The sequence below is a fragment of the Dipodomys spectabilis genome, unplaced genomic scaffold (assembly GCF_019054845.1).
Source record: "Dipodomys spectabilis isolate Male_0828 unplaced genomic scaffold, ASM1905484v1 ptg000097l, whole genome shotgun sequence".
NCBI lineage: Eukaryota > Metazoa > Chordata > Mammalia > Rodentia > Heteromyidae > Dipodomys > Dipodomys spectabilis.
Window position 1 is genome coordinate 4,079,201 of NW_024870774.1, and position 20,348 is coordinate 4,099,548.

Sequence of the window (20,348 nt, forward strand, 5' to 3'; positions counted from 1 at the left end):
CCAATCTCAGATCTTGGAATAGAGTAGCACAGAGTGGACCAAGATAGGGAGTGTGCCTGTATGTTGGCTCTTCTGGTTTCTTTGTCTTCTCTGGAATAGTGTGTAAGAATAGAATGTTTCAGTTAGCTCTCAATGTATAGCAGCCACCCTACAGTGAGTGCCTTAAAACAGTAGTCATTTACTTGGTGCATGAAGCTGTAATTTGAGCAGGGTAATCTGTAATTGATGGGCCAGCTTGATTTTCTTCCACATGATACAGCTTGGGCAGCTCATAGACTGAGGTGGAGGAAAGAGGAGCTGGAATGATGTCAAAGCTTATTTACTTGCTTGTCTGGCAGCTGATGATGGCTGTTGGCTGGAAGCTCAGTGGGGTGTTGGCTGCATAATTGCATGTTCTCTCTCCATGGGACTGCTTTGCCTTACCCTCAGAATGGTGGCTGGGTTCCAAGAGCAAGCATTCCTAAGAATCCCAGGGTAGAAACTGTTAGGCTATTAGGTTGGGGCCTGGCACTGGTACATTGTCACCTCTGCTGTATTCTATTGGTTAGACAATCACAGAGTTTAGATTTAAGAGTGGGGGTATGGAATAGAGCTCACCTTTTCTCTTATTTTTTTTTCTTGTCCTCCTTTTCCCTTTCCTCTCCCCTTTCCTCTCCCTCCCCTCTTCCCTTCCTTTCTTCCCTTCCCCTCTTCCCTCTCCCTACCTCTACTGGCTTTTGAATTCAGGGCCTCATGCTGTCACTTGGCTTTCTTGCAGATGCTCTGTCACTTGATTCACACTCCAGCTCTGCTTTCTTTTCCTGGTTAATTAAAGATGGTGTCTTAAGGACTTTTCTTCCTGGCCTGGCCTTGAACCTCAATCTTCCAGATCTCAGACTTGAGTAGCCAAAATGTAAGCCAAAGGCCTTCGGCTCAAGTTGGATAATATTTTTCTGGGGTATTTTTCTTCATCCTTTTATTGTCATTTCTTTAAAAATGTTTTGGTGTTTCCTCCTGCTACAGTTTGGATCTGGAGCATCACCCAAAGAACCATGTGCTAAAAGTCTTGCTCATCAAGGCAGTGCTATTGGGACTGGTGGATCCTTGAAGAGACAGAACCTACAGGAGGTCTTCAGGCCATTGGGGTTGTACCCTGGAAACTGGAATCCTAGGCTTTTCTGTTGCCTCTCTTCCCTACCATGAGGTGAGCATGTGCTAACTTACCACAAGCCAGAGCAGTGGGACAATTGACCATGGACTGAAACCTTTACTTCTTCTTGTTGTAAATCAAAGCAAATCTTCTTTCTTTGTAAGTTGCTGTTGCTATTGTCACAGCAACAGAAAACTGACTAACATTCTTCCTGTAAGTAGCTTATAGCATAGTTTTTTTAAGTGATTTTTTTTCTTGAACCAGATCCTGGGTGATGCCCCTGAGCTTAAGGCTATTGCTCTACTACTTGAGCCTCACTCCAACGTTTGGCTTTTTTGTTGTTGTTGCTGGTCATGGGGCTTGAACTCTGGGCCTGAGTGCTGTCCCTCAGCTCTTTAGCTCAAGGTGAGTGCTCTACCACTTGAGCCACAGTGCCTGTTCCAGTTTTCTGGTGGCTTATTGAAGATGAGTTTTACAGCCTTTCCTGCCTGGGCTGGCTTTGAACTGCAATCCTCAGATCTCAGCCTCCTGAGTAGTTAGGATTACAGATGTGAGCCATGGGCATCTGTCTCACTTTTGGCTTTTTGATGGTTAATTGGAGATAAGAATTTCATGGGCTTTCCTGCCTTGGGTGGCTTTGAGCCATGATCCTCAAGTCTCAGCTTCTTAAGTAGCTAGGATTACAGTCATAAGCTATTAGTACCCAGCTATAGCACAGTTTTGAGTTAAAAAATTTATTTAAAAGGTCTTAGCTTATATAGAGGGGATAATTTTGATCAAAGAATCTTATTTGTAAATATACAATCCTTTTGTACAATTAATTTATGCTAATTAAAAAACAAAATAATCCTTATGTTAAAGGGTTAAGTTCTGCTATATATTCTTGCATTCTTTTTACTTCTCCACTAGTCAATATTTTGACTATAAACACTTTTCCTTTACAAAAGTCATTTGCATACTTAATACCAAATAAAAATATTTTGTAATCCTAATATATTTCCTAATGCTTGATATACTTATGTGATTAACTTTGTATATTTTGGTGAATTCACAAGGTCACTTATTTGTTATAATAAAAATATGAATAAATACTAAAAAAAAACAAAAACAAAAAAGCTGAGCACAGGTGGCTCATGCCTGCAATTATAGCCCCTAAGGAGGTTGAGATTCAGAGGATCATGGTTTAAAGTCAGCCTAAGCAGCAAAATCTGAGACTCCATTTCCAATTAGCAAGCAAAAAAGCAGGGTAGGAGGTGTGGCTTAAGTGGTTAGAGCATCCAGAGCAAAGCAAGTCAAGCAACTTTGTGGCCTTCAGTTCAAGCCATCACCATACCAGCACACACAACAGAAATAAATAAATTCTTAGTTTAATGAATTTACATTTATTTTGTATATTAATAAAGTATTTCAATCTTTTGATGGGTACTAGAAATCCTGCCTATAATCCTAGTTATTCAGGAGGCTGAGATCTGAGTAATGAGGTTTGAAGCCAACCTGGGCAGGAAAGTCTGTGAGACTTGTATCTCCTATTAAGCACCAAAGAAGTTGGAAGTAGAACTGTGGTCCAAGTGGTAGAGCACTAGCCTTGAGCAAAAAAAGTTCAAAGTCAGCTCTTAGGCCTTGAGTGTATATGTGTATGTGCATGTGTATGTGTGTAATCTGAGGATGAGTGTACATGTGACACATACACACACACACACACACACACACACACATAAAACAAATACCATTTCAAGCTCTTTATTTCACACTAGTGATCCTATTTTACTATTTTTGTGTTAATTCTCTCCTTGACTTCTTTTGGAGTGTTGTTTTTTTTTTGGTGGTTGTTGTTGTTGTTCGGTTGTGGGGCTTGAATTCTGAGCCTGTGGCTGTCTCTCAGCTCTCTACCACTTGAGCCACAGCACTACTTCCAGTTTTCTGATGGTTAATTGGAGATAAGAGTCTCATGGACTTTCCTGCCCAAGCTGGCTTTAAACTGCAATCCTCAGATCTCAGCCTCCAGAGTAGCTAGGATTACTTACAGCTGTGAGCCACCCGGGCCTAGCTTTTTGGAGTGTTTAATTTCCCTTCTCCCTTTCTTTTCTCTCTGTATTAACACTATGTATTCTATTCCTTTTATTTCAGTAGTTTCTCTAGAAATTTTTTTGGGGGGGGTTTGTGGAACTTGAACTCTGGGCCTGGTGGCTTTACCTAAGCTCTTCAGTTCAAGGTGAGTGCTCTACCACTTGAGCCACAGCACCACTTTCAGTTTTCTGAGTGATTTATTGGAGATAGGAATCTCATGGACTTTCCTGCCCGGGCTGGCTTTCAACCTGATCCTCAAATCTCAGCCTCCTGAGTAGCTAGGATTACAGGTGTGAGCTACCTGCACCTGGCATTACGAATTTAATTTTGAAAGACTAAATTTGAATCTCTACCCTGTTAATGAATTACACACATACACATGCACACACACATATGTTTTTAGAATGTTTTTTTTGGGGGGTCCGGTCCTGAACTCTGGGCCTGGGCGCTGTCCCTCAGTTCAAGGCTAGCGCTGTACCACTTGAGCCAGAGCGCCACTTCTGGCTTTTTTTTTCTTTTTGCTTATGTGGTGCTGAGGAATCGAACCCAGGGTCTCATGCATGCAAGACAAACACTCTACCACTGAGCCACCTTACAAGCCCTGTTTTTAGAATATTTTAACTCCAAAGCATCCTCTAAAGAACTAAACTTTTTGTGTATTTGTATTTTTCCAGTGCTAGACAAGCACGCTACACTAAGCTACATCCCTAGTTCTCATTTATGCTTTTATTGTGCACTATTTTAGTTCTGTTTTGTTTCTGTTTATACAAATTGAACATTATTATACATTTACGTAGCTGATACATTTTACTGGCCATTAGTTTAGCTTTTTCTTTTTTTTCATCTTAGTTCTTTCTTCTTGGATTATATATTTTCCCCTTTAGTAATTTATTTTTTTTCTCTTTTTTTTTTTTTTTGGGTCCGGTCATGGGGCCTGAACTCTGGGCCTGGGCGCTGTCCCTCAGCTCTTCAGCTCAAGGCTAGCGCTCTACCACTTGAGCCACAATGCCACTTCCAGCTTTTTTCTTTTTGCTTATGTGGTGCTGAGGAATCGAACCCAGGGCCTCATGCATGCAAGGCGAGCACTCTACCACTGAGCCACCTTCCCAGCCCCTGGTAATTTATTTTAGAGAGGGCCTGTTAATGAGCTATTCTCTCAAGTTTTGTCTGACTTAAAATATCTTTGATATGTTCTTTTTTTTCTTTTTTCTTTTTTTTTGCCAGTCTTGGGGCTGGAACTCAGGGCCTGGACACTGTCCCTGAGCTCCTTTTGCTCTACCACTTGAGCCACAGTGCCACTCCCAGCTTTTTCTGTTTATGTGGTACTGAGGAATTGAATCCAGGGCTTCATGCATATTAGGCTAGCACTCTACCACTAAGCCACATTCCCAGCTCCATGTTCTTGTACTTTTTTTTTTTTTTGGCAGTCATGGGGCTTGAACTCTGGGCCTGGGCCCTGTCCCTGAGCTCTTCATCTCAAGGCTAGTGCTCTACCTCTGAAGCACAGCACTACTTCCAGTTTTCTGGTAGTTTATTGGAAATAAGAATCTCACGGGCTTTCCTGCATAAGCTAGCTTTGAATCGGGATCTTCAAATCTCAGCCTCCTGAGTAGCCAGGATTACAAGTATGAGCCACAGGCGCCTGGCTTGTTCTTGTTCTTGGCAGATGTTTTTGTTGAGTTTGGGGCTGCTAGGATAGTAATTAATATGACCACATATTCAATTGTTTTTATTTTTTTCATTGTTACTTCTGAGTGGTTAGCAGTTGTTTGTTTTTTTAAGTAGGTGGTATACTTTTCCTTCCTGGCTGCTTTAAAATTTTTCTATCTGAGCTGGACGCTGGTGGCTCACACCTATAATCCTGGCTACTCAGGAGGCTGAGATCTGAGGATCACAGTTCAAAGCCAGCCTGGGCAAGAAAGTCCATGAGACTCTTATCTCCAATAAGCCACTAAGAAAACTGGAAGTATGCTGTGGCTCAAGTGGTAGAGTGCTAGCCTTGAGCTGAAGAGCTGAGGGGAACAGCGCCCAGGCCCAGAGTTCAAGCCCCAGAACCGACCAAAAAAAAAAAAAATCTGTCTGCCATTGGGCTTTGCTGTGACTTCTGAATTTGAAGATTAATGTCTTTTACTTACCAGAAAGTTTCTAGATGTTATCTTTAAATATAGAATCACTCATTCTTTCCCTACAATCCTTTTGTAAGTCTAAGTTATATTAGAATATCTCATCTTAATGATCTAAGCTGACTTTTCTGTTTCTAGACCTATCTGAGTTTTGTTCTGGATATTTTCTTCAGACTGATCTTTGTTTTTACTTATTCTCTGTTGGGCTATGCCCAACTACATTTCTTTTTCTTTTTCTTTTTTATACAAAGGAGTCTTTTGTTGTGATATTTCCATACTTGTACACAATGTATCTGGATCAACCTCACCCAGTCTATTACTCTCCCTCATTCCATTTCTTCTTAAAACAATTTCAACAGGTTTCATTGCTTTAATTTCACACATGCAAACAAAACCACATGGACCATATTCCTTCTTATTCACCTTCTTTTAGCCCTCCCCCTTCCCACTCACAGCTCTTTCCCTGTCTGAGCCCTTTGTATGTTCTATTTCAATTGTCTTGTATTTCCTAGGAGTTGCTTTATATCTTGGACTGCATTCTATCTTGGAGAAAGTTCCAAGGGATGCTGAGAGGAACATGTGTTATGCAATTACTAGCTGAAATATTCTGTAGATGTCTGTGAATTCCATGCTGTCTAGGTATCATTTAATTCTAATGTTTCTTTGTCTAACTTGTCCATTGAGAGTGGGGTATTAAAGTCTCCCACTATTATTGTGCTATGGTCTATCAGTGCTTTAAATCTGGAAGTATTTGTTTAATGAACTTGTGTGTGCTGCTATTTGGTTAATAACTGAAATTTCCTCCTAATGGATTGTTCCTTTTATTTATTTATTTTTGTGCTGACAATGGGGCTTGTACACAGGGACTGGCCACTGTCCCTGAGCTCTTTTGCTCAAAGCTAGTGCTCTACCACTTGAGCCACATCTACATTTCTGGCTTTTTGGTGGTCAATTGGAGATGGGAGTCTCATTAACTTTTCTGCCCACACTGATTTTGAGCTGCAATCTTTAGCTCTCAGCCTCCTGAGTTACTGGGATTAGATATGTAAGCTACTGGCACCTGGTTCTGTTTGGTGTTTTGGAGGTGTCCTCCACCTAATGACTCTTTCTTGAGATCAGTGTCCAACTACACTTCAACCTGAAAATATATCTCTAAAAAGGCTTTACTAAAACTTAATAAACACAATTTTAAAAGCCTTGTTGAGTTATGATTGATTAAAATAAAATACACTTATCAAAAATATGTTTGGAGTTGGAAGCATGGCTCAGTTGGTAGAGTGCTAGGCAATGAGCAAAAGCATCAGGTACTGAGTTCAAGTCATCGTCTTGGACCTAAAAAATATGTATGTTTTGGGACTGGGAATGTGGCTTAGTGGTAGAGTGCTTGCCTAGCATGCATGAAGCCCTGGGTTCAATTCCTCAGCACCACATAAACAGAAAAGGCCAGAAGTGGTACTGTGGCTCAGGTGGTAGAGTGCTAACCTTGAGCACAGAGAGGCTAAGGGACAGTGCCCAGGCCCTGAATTCAAGCCCCAGGACTGGCAAAAAAAAAAAAAAGTAAGTTTTGATAAGTTTTAGCGTCTGTAAAACCATCACCAAAAAGAAGGTAGTAAAATTTTAAAATAATGTTCAAAATTCATGTTCAACTGTTCTTTCTCAAAATTGTTTGGCTTATTTATTCTAGATTATTTATTTATTTATTTTTGTGTCAATCCTGGAGCTAGAACTGAGGGCCTGGGCACTGTCCCTGTGCTTATTTTGTTCAAGGCTAGTGTTCTATCACTCAATTTCTGGCTTCTTTTAGGGGGTAGTTTATTGGAAATAAGACTTTCCTGCCCACCTGGCTTTGAACCATGATCCTCAGATCTCAGACTCCTGAGTAGCTAGGATTACAGGTGTGAGCCACCGGCGCCTAGCTTAACCTTGGTTATTTTTAAAGTAGGGTCTTGTTTTATGTACAGGTCAGAGCTTGAGCTTGGATCCAACTACTTTTATTTCCCTGAGTTAACAGGGATGACAGGCACATACCACTTTCCTTTCTTCTTCTTCTTCTCCTTCTCCTTCTCCTTCTCCTTCTCCTTCTCCTTCTTCTTCTTCTTCCTCTTCCTCTTCTTCCTCTTCCTCTTCCTCCTCTTCCTCTTCCTCCTCTTCCTCTTCTTCCTCTTCCTCTTCTTCCTCTTCCTCTTCTTCCTCCTCGTCCTCCTCCTCCTCCTCCTCCTCCTCCTCCTCTTCCTCCTCCTCCTCCTCCTCCTCTTCCTCCTCCCTCCCTCCTCCTCCCACCTCCTCCTCCTCCCTCCTCCTCCTCCTCCTCTTCTTCCTTCTCCTTCTGTTTTCTTTAGTATTTTGGTGTTACTAGAGTTTGAACTCAGGTCCTCACACTTGCTAGGCAGGCATTCTTCCACTTGAGCCATGCTCCTTTCTTGCTTTATTTCTCAGGTAGAATCTCACGTTTTGCCCAGGGCTGGTCCCATTCAGCAATTCTCTTAACTACAGCCTCCTCCCCGGGTTGCTGGGATCAAAAGTGAACAGTACCATGCCCAGCTTGTTTGTTATGATGGGGTCTTGCTAACTTTTTGTCTGGGAAAGCCTGGAAGCTTCTCCAAATCTCTACCTCTTGAGAAGCCATTATGATTTCCCTGTAGTCAGGATAACAGGAGCACATCACCATGCCCAGCCACTGAATGAAGTGGAGTGTTATAAACCCTTCTGCCAGACCTTGAACCTGGGTTCCTGGATCGTTGCCTCACAAGTAGTTAGAATTACAGACTTAAACTTTCATGTCCAGCTCTTCTGCTCTTCTATTTTTAAGTCATTCTTTTTATTTTTATTTTTTGGTGTTGGAACTGGGGCTTGAACTCAAGGCCTGAGTGCTGTCCCTGAGATTTTGTGCTTAAAGCTAGTTCTCTACCACTTGAGCCACAGCTCCATTTCTGGCTTTTTTTTTTTTTTTGTAGTTAAGTAGAGATGAGTCTCCTAACTTTCCTCCCTGGGCTGGCTTTGAACTGTAACCCTCAGATCTCAGCTGCCTGAGTAGTAAGGATTACATTACAGGAAAGACCCACGGGTGCCTGGCAGTCATTCTTTCTTTCCTTCTTTTCTTCTCTCCCTTCCTTCCTTCCCTCCCTCCTTCCTTCCTTCCTTCCTTCATTCCTTCCTTCCTTCCTTTCCCTCTCCCCTTCCCTTCCCCCCTTCTTTTGTTTGAGACATGGTGAAACTCAGTATCTGATGCTTTTGCTCATTGGCTGGCACTCTACCACCTGAGCCATCCCTCCAACTCCTCCCTGTTTAAAAACTAGCATACACTAGTCATACATGAGGAGTTTAATTGTTACAACTTCCCTTCCTGTATTATTCTGTTTGTTTTCCTCCCCAAAACAATTTCAGCAGGTTCCACTATTCTACTGTCATAGTGTCAAGTAAAAAGTATTTTGAACATATTCAATCTCTTTCACCCTCCTTGTTAGCCTAGACTTCTCACTAGTCCCTACCTATCAACAGAGTTCATTTTTCTTCCTTAAGTCATCTTTTTTAATAAAAAGAAATGCCCTCTTTACCTGAATTAAGTAACAATAACCCCTCTGTACATTACTCCTATAATAACAATAATTTTTTTAAAAAGTCATCTTTTTATTGGTTTTGTTTCTGCTATGATTGCCAAATTGTTATGCTTGACTTTCTGTGTCTTGCTTAGTTTGTTGACCATGATGTCTGCCCTCCAGTTCTATCCATTTTTCTACAAATGACAAGACAATTTTTTTTGGCACTATTGGGGTTTGAACTCAGAGCCTCATACTTGCAAGGTAGGTGCTCTACTGAAGATCTCATTCTTCTTAACAACTGAATAACACTCCATTGCATTTACATACCACTTTTCTGAACTTACCTGATGATGGGCACCTTATTTTAACTATTGTGAGTACCATAATAAATATGGCATGTAGGTATCCTTGAAATATATACTGAAGAACACACTTGGAATAAGTAAAATATGATATTGTAAAAGCTTTTTCTACATACGTATATTATCCAACTTTTATTCAACTTACCTAGCATATATAAAATTTTAAAAACTGATCTTGTCTGAGGTACATTGACTATTGATTGCAGTGCATTATAGAAAAAAACTTCTCTTTCTTCAGCATACACATTTAAAACATTTGTGACTTAAAACTAGGTTCTTACTTTTCTATCGTAGTCAGGTGAGTTGTCACATATCTTCTCAGAAGTGAAGACTATATAGAGTTTCTTTCTTAGAAGTATATTTCTCATCCCAATATCCCTTCATATTCTTTTTTTTTTTTTTTTTTTTTTGCCAGTTCTGGGGCATGAACTCAAGGCTTGGGCACTAACCCTGAGCTTCTTTTGCTCAAGGCTGACATGCTACCACTTGATCCACTTCTAGCCCTTTCTGTTTATGTGGTACTGAGGAATTTGAACCCAGGGCTTCATGCATGTTAGGCAAGCACTCTACCACTAAGCCACATTCCCAGTCCCTCATATTCTTTTCACATATCATTTCCTCCTTCCCTCCTTCCTTCCTTTCCTCACTCCTTCCCTCCCTCCCTCCCTCTCCCCTCCCTCCCTTCCTTCCTTCCTTCCTCCCTTCTTCCCTCTCTTTCCTCTCTTCCTTCCTTTCTTCCTCCCTCTCTCCCCCTTTCTTTCTTTTCTTCCTTTCTTTCAAACTCAGGACTGGGTGCTGTCCCTGAGCTTTTGTGCTCAAGGCTGGCATTCTACCATTTTGAGCCACTTCTGGTTTTTAGGTGGTTAATTGGAGATAAAAGTCTCACATACTTTCCTGCTCAGGCTGGCTTTGAACTATGATTCTCATATCTCAGCCTCCAGAGTAGCTAAGATTACAGGCATGAGCCACCAGCCTCTGGCCTCACATATTATTTTTCTTATTGGCTAGCATTTGCATGTACATGGTAGGAAAATTAAGGATTCCCTGAAGGTTAAGTTATGTCACCAGAAAGGGTTTTTATCCATTATCATTCTCCTTCTGATAGGGGAGGTGTGGCTCCATAGCTAGAATGCTAGCCTTTAGCAAAAAAGCCAAGCAGCATTGCCCAAGTCCTGAGTTCAAGCCCCAGTTCCAACACAAAAACAGACAAACAAGCAAATAAACAAACCCTCATAATTCCTAAGGGAAAGGGGTTTACTAAAACCTTTCACACAGACATTGTGCATGTTTCTCTGTAACATGTGTTCTCAGGTGCACAGTACGATTCTAGTTGTACTGAAACTTCCACACTGATCACATTCATGGCTTCTCTCCAGGTTGATTTCTTCTGTTTTCTGTGAGGTATGAACTCTTACTTCTCCAGGTTGATTTCTTCTGTTTTTTGTGAGGTATGAACTCTTACTAACAGCTTTGTTACACTCACTATATTTGAGAGGATGCTTGAGTTAGACAAGTTTTCATATGTCTTCTACTGCCTAAAAGTCCGTTGGAAAAATTTCCCACATTTCTTACATTCACATTGTTTCATTATTCTATGGAATTTATTAGGATATGAGGTAAGATTTCACTATGAAGGCTTTCCCACATCAATCACACTTAAAGGGCTTTTCACCTGTGTGATTTCTTAAGCATCTTTTAAGACTGTGGTAAAGTTTGAAGGATTTCTCTCAGCAGTAAGAGTACCCTGTACACAGAACATTTCCACACACTGGTTATTCTCATTTGGTTTCTGTCCAGTATGAATTTACATGTGTGCTATAAAGAGTACACTCTTAATAAAGGTTTTGCTACACTCACTACATTTAAAAGCCTTCTTTTCCCTGGTGTGAGTTTTTGCATGTTTCCCAAAAGTTAACAGATCCCCAAAGACTCCCACATTCAGTACACTCATATTATTTCATTCTCTGGCATGTTTTTTTTTTTTTTCTGTAAAAATTGAGGGAATAAGGGCTGGAAATATGGCTTAGTGGCAGAGTGCTTGCCTAGCATTCATGTTGCCTTGGGTTCGATTCCTCAGTACTACATAAACAGAAAAAGCTAGAAGTGGCTCAAGTGGTAGAACACTAGCCTTTAGCACAAAGAGCCTCAAGGAAGAGCCCAGGCCCTGAGTTCAAGCACCAGGCCTGGCAAAAAACCCACAAGACCAATAACAAAAAACACAAATATTTGGGAATGTGGCTTAATGGTTGAGTGCTTTCCTAGTATTCATGAAGTCCTGATCAAGTCCCGGCTTCAATTCCTCAGTACCACATAAACAGAAAAACTCAAGAAGTGACATTGTGGCTCCAGTGGTAGAGTACTAGCCTTGAGCAAAAGAAGCTCAGGGACAGTGCCCAGGCCCTGAGTTCATGCCCCAGGACTGGCAAAAAAAAAAAAAAAGAGGGAATATTTACACTGGGTGGCTTTCCCACATTGTTTACATGTAAGGGGCTTTCCCCCCATCATGAATAACTCTAATGTTACTTAAGACTTGAATGTACCTGAAGGCTTTCTCATAGTGATTGTGTTTATACATTTCCTCTGCTGTATGATTTTTTTTTTGGTGCACATAAAACATTAGAGTTTATTCTAAAAGTTTTCCTAGAGTAATCACACTTGAAAGATTCTTTTCTTCTAGTATGTATTTTTCAGGTGCATTTTGTGTGTGTGTGTGTGTGTGTATGTGTGTGTGTGTGTGTGTGTGTGTGTGTGTGTGTGCACGCGCGCGCCAGTATTGAGGCTTGAAGTCAAGGTTTGGACATTGTCTATCAGCTTTATCTGTTCAAGTTTAGTGTTCTACCACTTGAGTCACAGCTCTACTTCTAGATTTTTGGTGGTTAAATGAAGAATCTCATAGACATTTCTGCCCAGACTGGCTTCAAACTTCAATCCTTAGATCTCAGCCTCCTGAGTAGCTAGGATTGATTACAAGCATCATCTTACTGGAGCCTGATTCTCAGGTGCATTTAAAAAGATTTCTGAGGGGCTGAGAAGGTGGCTCAGTGGTAGAGCACTTGCCTTGCATGCTCGAGGCCCTGGGTTCGATTCCTCAGCACCACATAAGCAAAAAGAAAAAAGCCAGAAGTGGTGCTGTGGCTCAAGTGGTAGAGTGCTAGCCATGAGCTGAAGAGCTGAGGGACAGCGCCCAGGCCTAGAGTTCAGGCTCCACGACCGGACTTGAGCTCTTCAGCTCAAGGCTAGCGCTCTACCACTTGAGCCACAGCGCCACTTCCAGCTTTTTTCTTTTTGCTTATGTGGTGCTGAGGAATCGAACCCAGGGCCTCGAGCATGCAAGGCAAGCGCTCTGCCACTGAGCCACCTTCCCAGCCCATTGTGTGGATTCTTTTATGTCTGGTAATGTATGAGAGAATATTGAAGGTTTTCCCACAATCATTGAATTTATAGTTTCTCTCTAGTATATGTTGGATTGTATATAGTAAGCTTAGAGCATATGCTACCACACCTCACCTTTAAATTGTTGAGCTTAGTTATTTTGTTGCAGCAATGAAAAGCTAACAAAATGATTATCACATAGTTAAATTATACTGTGGTCTCTTTGGGACATAGGTAAGAATATGTTTGTTTTTAGCCATCAAAATATGGATAGATGAGCTGAGCACCAGTGGCTCATGCCTATAATCCCACCTACTTAGGAGGCTGAGATCTGAAGATTGTGATTTGAAGCCAGCCTGGGTGAGAAAGTATATGAAACTTTTATGTTCACTTACCTCCCTCCACCAAAACTCACCAAGCCCAAAGAATTGAAAGTGCATGTATGGATCAAGTGATAGAACTGGCACAGAAAAAATGATATGAACAAATTATAATACAATCTTTTGCTATTAGAAAATAACCGACATATTTAATGGGCTGTCAAATGTCATTTGTATTTGGTGTCACAGCCTCCGAGGTTCTCACCTTCTGGTACCAGTGCTTCCATGTACTTCCTTCCCTCAATGTGTATATGTAGCTCTCATTTTGAGGATGCCAGTTGTTGCAATGTTTGCTTTCTTATAGATAAGCTCACAAGCTATGAACAGATACCCTTGTTCATTAGCTAATGAGGACCTGAGGCCCATCAACAGCCACATGAATGAGCTTGGAAGCAGATAATCAGTGAGATGACTACAGTCCAGCCTCACTCCTTAATTACAGTTTTGTGAGAGACTCTGAGGCTGAAGCATCCAGTTAGTCACATCTAGGTAATAAATGCCTGGAATTGTAAGGTGCTAATGTAATTTGTCATATAACAATAGATAACTGATACATTTCTTTCTAGGATTCAAATTCTTCTTTTCTCTCTCTCTCTCTCTCTCTCTCTCTCTCTGGTACCAATCCTGGAGCTTGGACTTAGGGTCTAGAGCTGTTCACTAAGCTGTTGTGCTCAAGGTTAGCACTGTACCACTAGAGCCACAGCTCTACTCCTGGCTTTTTGGTGATTATCGGAGATAAGAGTCTCAAGGACTTTCCTGTTTGGCTGGTTTTGAACCTTAATCCTCAGATCTCAGCCTCTTGAGGATTATAGGATTATAGGAGTGAGCCGTAGATAATCAGTACTTTTTATTGTGGCAAAATACATGGAACATAAACATCATTTAAATTTGTTTTTTTTTTTTAGTTCAGTAACACGAAGTAGATTTGTATTGTTGTGGAATTACCACCATTATTTGGTCCTACATTTTTAAAAAATCATCCTAAATTGAAACAAGATCTACTAAAAAATAATTCCTCATTACATCTCCATTGGCTTCTGAAACCATGACTTTATATTCCATCTTGTGAAACTGACTTGTCCTACTACCTCATGACAGTGGAGTCAGGTCTAGCATTTCTTCTGAGACTGACTTATTTCATGTAGAATTGTATCTTTGAGGTTCTTGTTTTGCAATATGTGTCATAATTTCATTGTTTTTAAGGCTGATAAGAATTCATTGTTTAAATGAATACCAGGAAGTTGAATCATGTTTTGTTGGGAGGGGGGCTTGAAGGGCAGACAAATGGAGAGAGGATTGGAAGGGGGAAAATACAGCCATTAAATTCAATGTACATATGTGAACATGGAACCAGATAACTTGAGGGGCTGGGCTGGAAGATATGGAGGAGCATGGTGGAAGGGGTGCGTTGATCAAGACACATTGTACATATAAATGGTTAAATGTATTTGTAAACTCTAGGTCCACTTCTGGCTTTTGGCTTAGAAGTCAGAGTCTCATGAATTTGTCTGCCTGGGCTGGCTTTGAACTGTAATCCTCAAATCTCAGTCTCCTAATTAGCTCAGATTATAAGCATGAGCCACCTGTACCTGGCTAAGCCTTTTTATTCTACAGCTTTATGAGAGAAACTTGCTCATTTTCTCCCTAAATATCTGTTTCACTTGTTTGTTCCTCAGGGTGTAGATGAAGGGATTGAGCATCGGTGTCACTACAGTGTTGAGTAATGACACTGCTTTGTTTTGGTCCTCCCCACGCCCACTCTTTCCTGACCGGACATACATGAAGATACAGCTGCCATAGAAGAGAGACACAACAATGATGTGGGAGGAGCAGGTTGAAAAGGCTTTCTTCCTCTCCTTGGCTGAGGGAATGTGCAGGATTGTGTGGAGGATTTTGCCATAGCAGGTGGCTGTCACAGCCAGAGTGCCCAAGAGGCTAAAGTTGGCAATGACAAAACCCAGCAACTCGAGTAAACTTGTGTCTGCACAGATAAGTTCCAGGAGTGGAAAGTTGTCACAGAAGAAATGGTTCACAATGTTGGGACCACAGAATGGCTGCTGAAATGTGATGAAGGTTGGGACAAAGATGAGAAGCAATCCTGTCATCCATGAGCAGAGCACGAGTTGGACACAGACCCGTTTGCTCATGATGGTGGCATAATGAAGAGGCTTACAGATGGCTACATATCTGTCAAAGGACATCACTGCCAGCAGGAAGAACTCTGTGGTACCCAGAAAGAAATAGAGGAATACCTGGAGGAAACATCCTACTAGGGAGATGGTCTTACATCCTGTGAGGATGTTGGTTAGCGTCTTGGGGAAGATGACAGAGGTGAACCAGATCTCCAGGATGGCAAAGTTGCGCAGGAAGTAGTACATGGGGGTATGGAAGCGGATGTCCATGAGGGTGATGACCACGACAAGGAAGTTCCCCAATAGTGTGAGGAGATAGGTCAAGAGGAACCCCAGGAAGATGAGCATCTGCAGCTCACAGGCATCTGAGAGCCCCAGCAGGACAAACTCCGTGACAGTGGTCTGGTTCCCCATGGCTCCTCTGATCTTGGCTGCCATGGCTGAACAAAGGTATTTAGCATCAGCAGTTGTGAAGTTTTGAGCATTTGAGGACAACCTGGAGGTGAAAGGAAAAAGGAATGAAAGTCACACTTTGTACTGAAGAATTCTTTATTTCTAAGGAGTTAACTTCCCATTGCTGACCACTCAGATTATTTACAGAGCCTTTGGGCATGCCAATTTCGTGTTTGGTATCTATCTGTATGTTAAAGGAAAGGGTACAATAAGGCTCAGGATTAAGGAAAAAAATTGTCTTATTTTTCTGAGCTAAAATATTTATTCCTATTTTTCAACAAATTCCTTTTGTTCCTGGCAATCTAATCTGCCTTCAACACTGTTTTTTTTTTTTTGTTTGTTTTTTGTTTTGGTCCGGTCATGGGGCTTGAACTCTGGACCTGGGCACTGTCCCTCAGCTCTTCAGCTCAAGGCTAGTGCTCTACCACTTGAGTCACAGCACCACTTCTGGCTTTTTTCTTTTTGTGTATGTGGTGCTGAGGAATTGAACCCAGGTCCTCAGGCATGCAAGGCAAGCATTCTACCACTGAGCCACCTTCCCAGCCCCCAACACTGTTTTTTAAACAATATATCTTTTCTGTCATATTGTGACTTATCCATAAATAGCTCATTCTTGAGGGTATTACTCTTTCAAGATTACCCAAATTACAATACAGATTCACTAAAACAGTGAAGCTTCAAATGTCAACCAAAGTCTTTAAGACTTAGGGCCCAACTTCAGCCTCAGTCTATCTTTTGATCATTGCTCTTCCAAGTACCCAAGTTCTTTACAGCTCTGTCTCTTTTTTTTTTCTTCTCTTTTGTACCTTTGTTGTTACTATTCTCTCATCCAGGAATGCTTTAACCACTCATTGAAATTCCATCAGACCTTTAAAGACCACCCCAACTTGTATGTCCTTTACACACTCTTTCTGATCAGACTTAATTTTTTTTTTTTTTGTGAAACAGTATTGGGACTTGAACTTAAGGCCCTGTGTACTTACTTGGCTTTTCAGCTCAAGGCTGGCACTCTACTACTTGGTAGTTAAATGGAGATAAGAGTCTCACAGACTTTCCTGCACGGGCTGGCTTTGAACTACAGTTTTCAGATCTCAGCTTCCCAAGAAGCTAGAATTGTAGGTGTGAGTTACTAGTGCCTGGCTTAATTTTCTTTTTGAAACATGTTGACACTTTGTTTCTTCCATAGAACAATTACATATATTTTCTTCACCTATCTTATGCTGAGACAGAGGTCTAAGCATCTCACAGAAAAGATGGAGATTCACTCATTCCTATCCTATAACACTACATCACTAAAAACAAAATACAATAGAATGCATTCAGAAGCCAAGAACTGGTGACTCATTCCTATAATGCTAGCTACTTAGGAGGCTGAGATCTGAGACTCTCTGTTCAAATGACACCTGGTAGGAAAATCCAAGAGGTTCTTATCTCCAATTAACCAGCAAAAAGCTGGAAGTTGAGGTGTGGCTTAAGTAGTAGAGTGCCAGCTTTCAGCAAAAACTTAAACAAGAGTTCTGTGCCCTTTGTTTGAACCCCAGTACTGATACAAAACAAAAACAAACTGCATTCAAGAGTGTTTTTTTAGGAGAATTCTTTTTAAATAAGCACTTGTTTATTGGTATTCAGTTAAGTTTTCATATCAAAATATTAAAAGTAATCCTACCTACGCAGGAGGATGAAATTTGAGAATTGTAGTTCAAGGCTAGCCCCGGCAGGAAAGTTTGTGAGACTCTTGTCTCCAATTAACCAAAAGAAAACCAGAATGGCGCTATGGCTCAAGTGGTAGAGTGCTCACCTTGAGCTGAAGAGGGCAGAATCCAAGCCCAGAGTTTAAATCCCACAACTGACAAAAGAAAATTAAAAAAAAGAAAGTCCCAGAGTTCTTTAAAAACTTCAATAAAACATATCTATAATTACTATCAGTCATGAACCTTGAAATTAATGTGTGCCTGTAGTACCCAAGTATTTAATTATAGACTTTATGTAGAATAATGTATGTAACTTTTCAGTGCATTTATTTCTTGATGAGATGAAGAACTGAAATCATATTCTCCATAACAATGAAATCATGCTGAGAAAAAATCTGAAATTTCAAGAAATAAAGACTTCCAGAGTCATATTGCTAAAAGCTATGTTTTCTATACAACAGAGCTGTTGAATTTAGAGTTTGGCCCTTTTTTTCCATTATTGTCTTTAAATCAAGTGTTCATGTTTTCTTCAATGTTAAATCTAAAAATAACTATAAATTATTAGTGGAAAGATTATTATTTGTTCTTTCCCTTCAAAATATTATTTGAAAGGGAGAATTTAAAAGACAATCAATTAATGATGAAAAAAAAAAAGATTGCTTAAAGCATGGATGCCTTTCACTAGTATTTGGATTAATAAAGAGAAATGAGGCAGGTGCCAGCAGCTCACTCCTGTAATCCTAGCTACTCAGGAGGCTAAGATCTGAGGACTGTGGTTCAAAGCTAGCCCTGGGTACAAACATCTGTGAGAGTCTTAGATATAATTAACCAGTGAAAAATTCAAAGTAAAGCTGTGGCTAAAGTGATAGAGCACCAACTTTGTGTGAAAAAGCCAAACAAGAGTTCAAGACCTTGAGTTCAAGCATGCATGTACACACACACACACACACACACACACACACACACATACACAAAATCAGTAAGAAGAAAACATAATTGGACTTTTATAAGTCCAAGTGATACCTGCAGAAATGAAAATTCCTTAGTGGGAGTTTGGTGCTCAAAGTTCTTAATGCCTGTATCTTCTTGATAATCTCAGGTGCTTCTCCCAATCCATCCTCCACAAATCCTGGACTCTAGATACAATAGCTTCATTATAGTTTTTTGACTCTATTCATTTTCATGTACTCTTGTTTCTTCACATGGCATTATTTTAGTTTGTAAGAATCAGTCTTTTAAATCCTACTTGTTCTTTGATCTCTCCCAATAAAGAACTACCTTTTCGAGAAGGCTTTCTTTTCTGAATGAATGAGTCTTTATCATTCACAATTTGACTATTTCTTATTTTTATACTTGATTTTGCATCTGATGCTCATTGACTCAAAAATTCCTGCGGGAGAACAATGGAAGGGGTGACATTGATCAAGATGCATTTACTAATAAAATACAACTTGGTACAACTGCTTAAAGATAATAAAACTGAAATAACCTTTGTATTTTATATAGCACATAGAGTAAATTTATTTAAGTAATCAGCTTTGGTAACCATTTATTGGCTGAGTGAATCACACTGCCTTGCATATGTGGATTTGATGAGTATGTGTGACACAGAGAAACTTGAGGACATGTCACTTATGTAATATTTCCTAGGGGACAGAGATCTTGAAAAGTCAGTATGTCAAGGAGCCTTAAATTGATCCATATGAAGAGAATTTGTTTTTCCTCATGAAACAATGGGTGTGTCTCCTTACAAGCAGTCTCTAAAGGGGCATTCCAATTTTGAGATGGTGTGGAGTTTGAGCTAGTAAATAGACACTGGTCTTGGGTCTGATAGCTCCCAGCGGAAAAATACCCAAACATAAAAAGCCAGATCTTTCTCTAAAAGTTAGCCTTTCTGAAAGTTTTCTTCCTTATACATCATCATTATTACTTTAATTATTAAGCAGAGCAAAACTTATCTGGAAGTTATTGGGAGAGAAGATTGGGACCCCAGTTTAAGGAGCTGAAAGGTAAGAGCTGCTAAGAGTGGTGGGGTAATCAAGGGATGGAAATGATTTTAGTTGAGAGAATGAGCTGATAAGCTTTATAAACATTCTCCCTTTAAAAACTATTTTGAAAAAAAAAAAAAAAAGAAATGGAAATGAGGAAGTGGCGCTGTAGCTCAAGTGGTAGAGCACTCGCCTTGAACTGAAGAGCTGAGGGACAGCGCCCAGGCCCAGAGTTCAAGCCCCACGACCGACAAAAAAAAAAACACACCTATTTTGACATGTTTTTGGAATACACTATACTATTGAAAATCAATCCACAAATTACCATTATCTCACATTTGCTTTTAGTTTATGAACACAAAATAATTTACCATTTGAAGATATAACCCCAGGAGTTATTTCTAGGCCAATGTGTTGTTTAGATTCATCAGCAATTGAAAAAAGAAGTCTCTGCAGACAGACCCTCTGGTTCAAAGGTAAAAGCCCAGATCTCTTTCCAGAGCAAAAGCAGAATCTAACACTATTCCAATAACAGCTGGGAGCTCACCAGCTCATGCCTTTAATCCTAGCTACTCAGAAGGCTGAGATCTGAGGATCACAGTTCAAACCAAGTCCAGGTAAGAAAGTCTATGAGATGTTTATTTTCAGTTAAGCACCAAAGAAAAAAGAAAGGAAAGAAAAAGCTGAAAGTGGAGCTGTGGCTAGGGAGAGCCCTAGTCCTGAGCAAAAAACTAAGAGACAGTATCCAGAACATGAGTTCAAGCCCTAGTACTAGTACATACACAAAAGATATTCAATAACGAACTAATAGAATGGTGATTATTCCCTAACATGGGACACCTTGGGGAAAAAGAATAGAGAGAAGAATAACGAAGGGCTGATTATGAGAAGTATGAAAGGAAAAACTCCAAATTCATACTAAGTTATGAGCTTAGGAGAAACATAACCTTGCAGGAGGTGGCCTTTGCAAGAACAAAGTACCTAGACAGGGCTGCTGATCAACTTCCACTTTTTCCTATTTTAAGTCAGAAATCACTAGTTGAGAGTCCTTCTGGCTACAAAAGGAAGTGGGCCACTTTATGAATCTTAGACATTTTTCTCTCTTTATCCTG

The 20,348-nt window shown here is 40.4% G+C and overlaps 1 protein-coding gene across 1 annotated transcript; it reads right to left on the reverse strand.

Moving 5' to 3' along the window:
- Positions 1-14,588: 14,588 nt before the first annotated feature.
- LOC122113423 (olfactory receptor 49) lies at positions 14,589-15,518 on the reverse strand. Its single transcript, XM_042686410.1, has one exon. The coding sequence runs from the start codon at positions 15,516-15,518 to the stop codon at positions 14,589-14,591; it is 930 nt and encodes a 309-aa protein (XP_042542344.1).
- Positions 15,519-20,348: the final 4,830 nt, after the last annotated feature.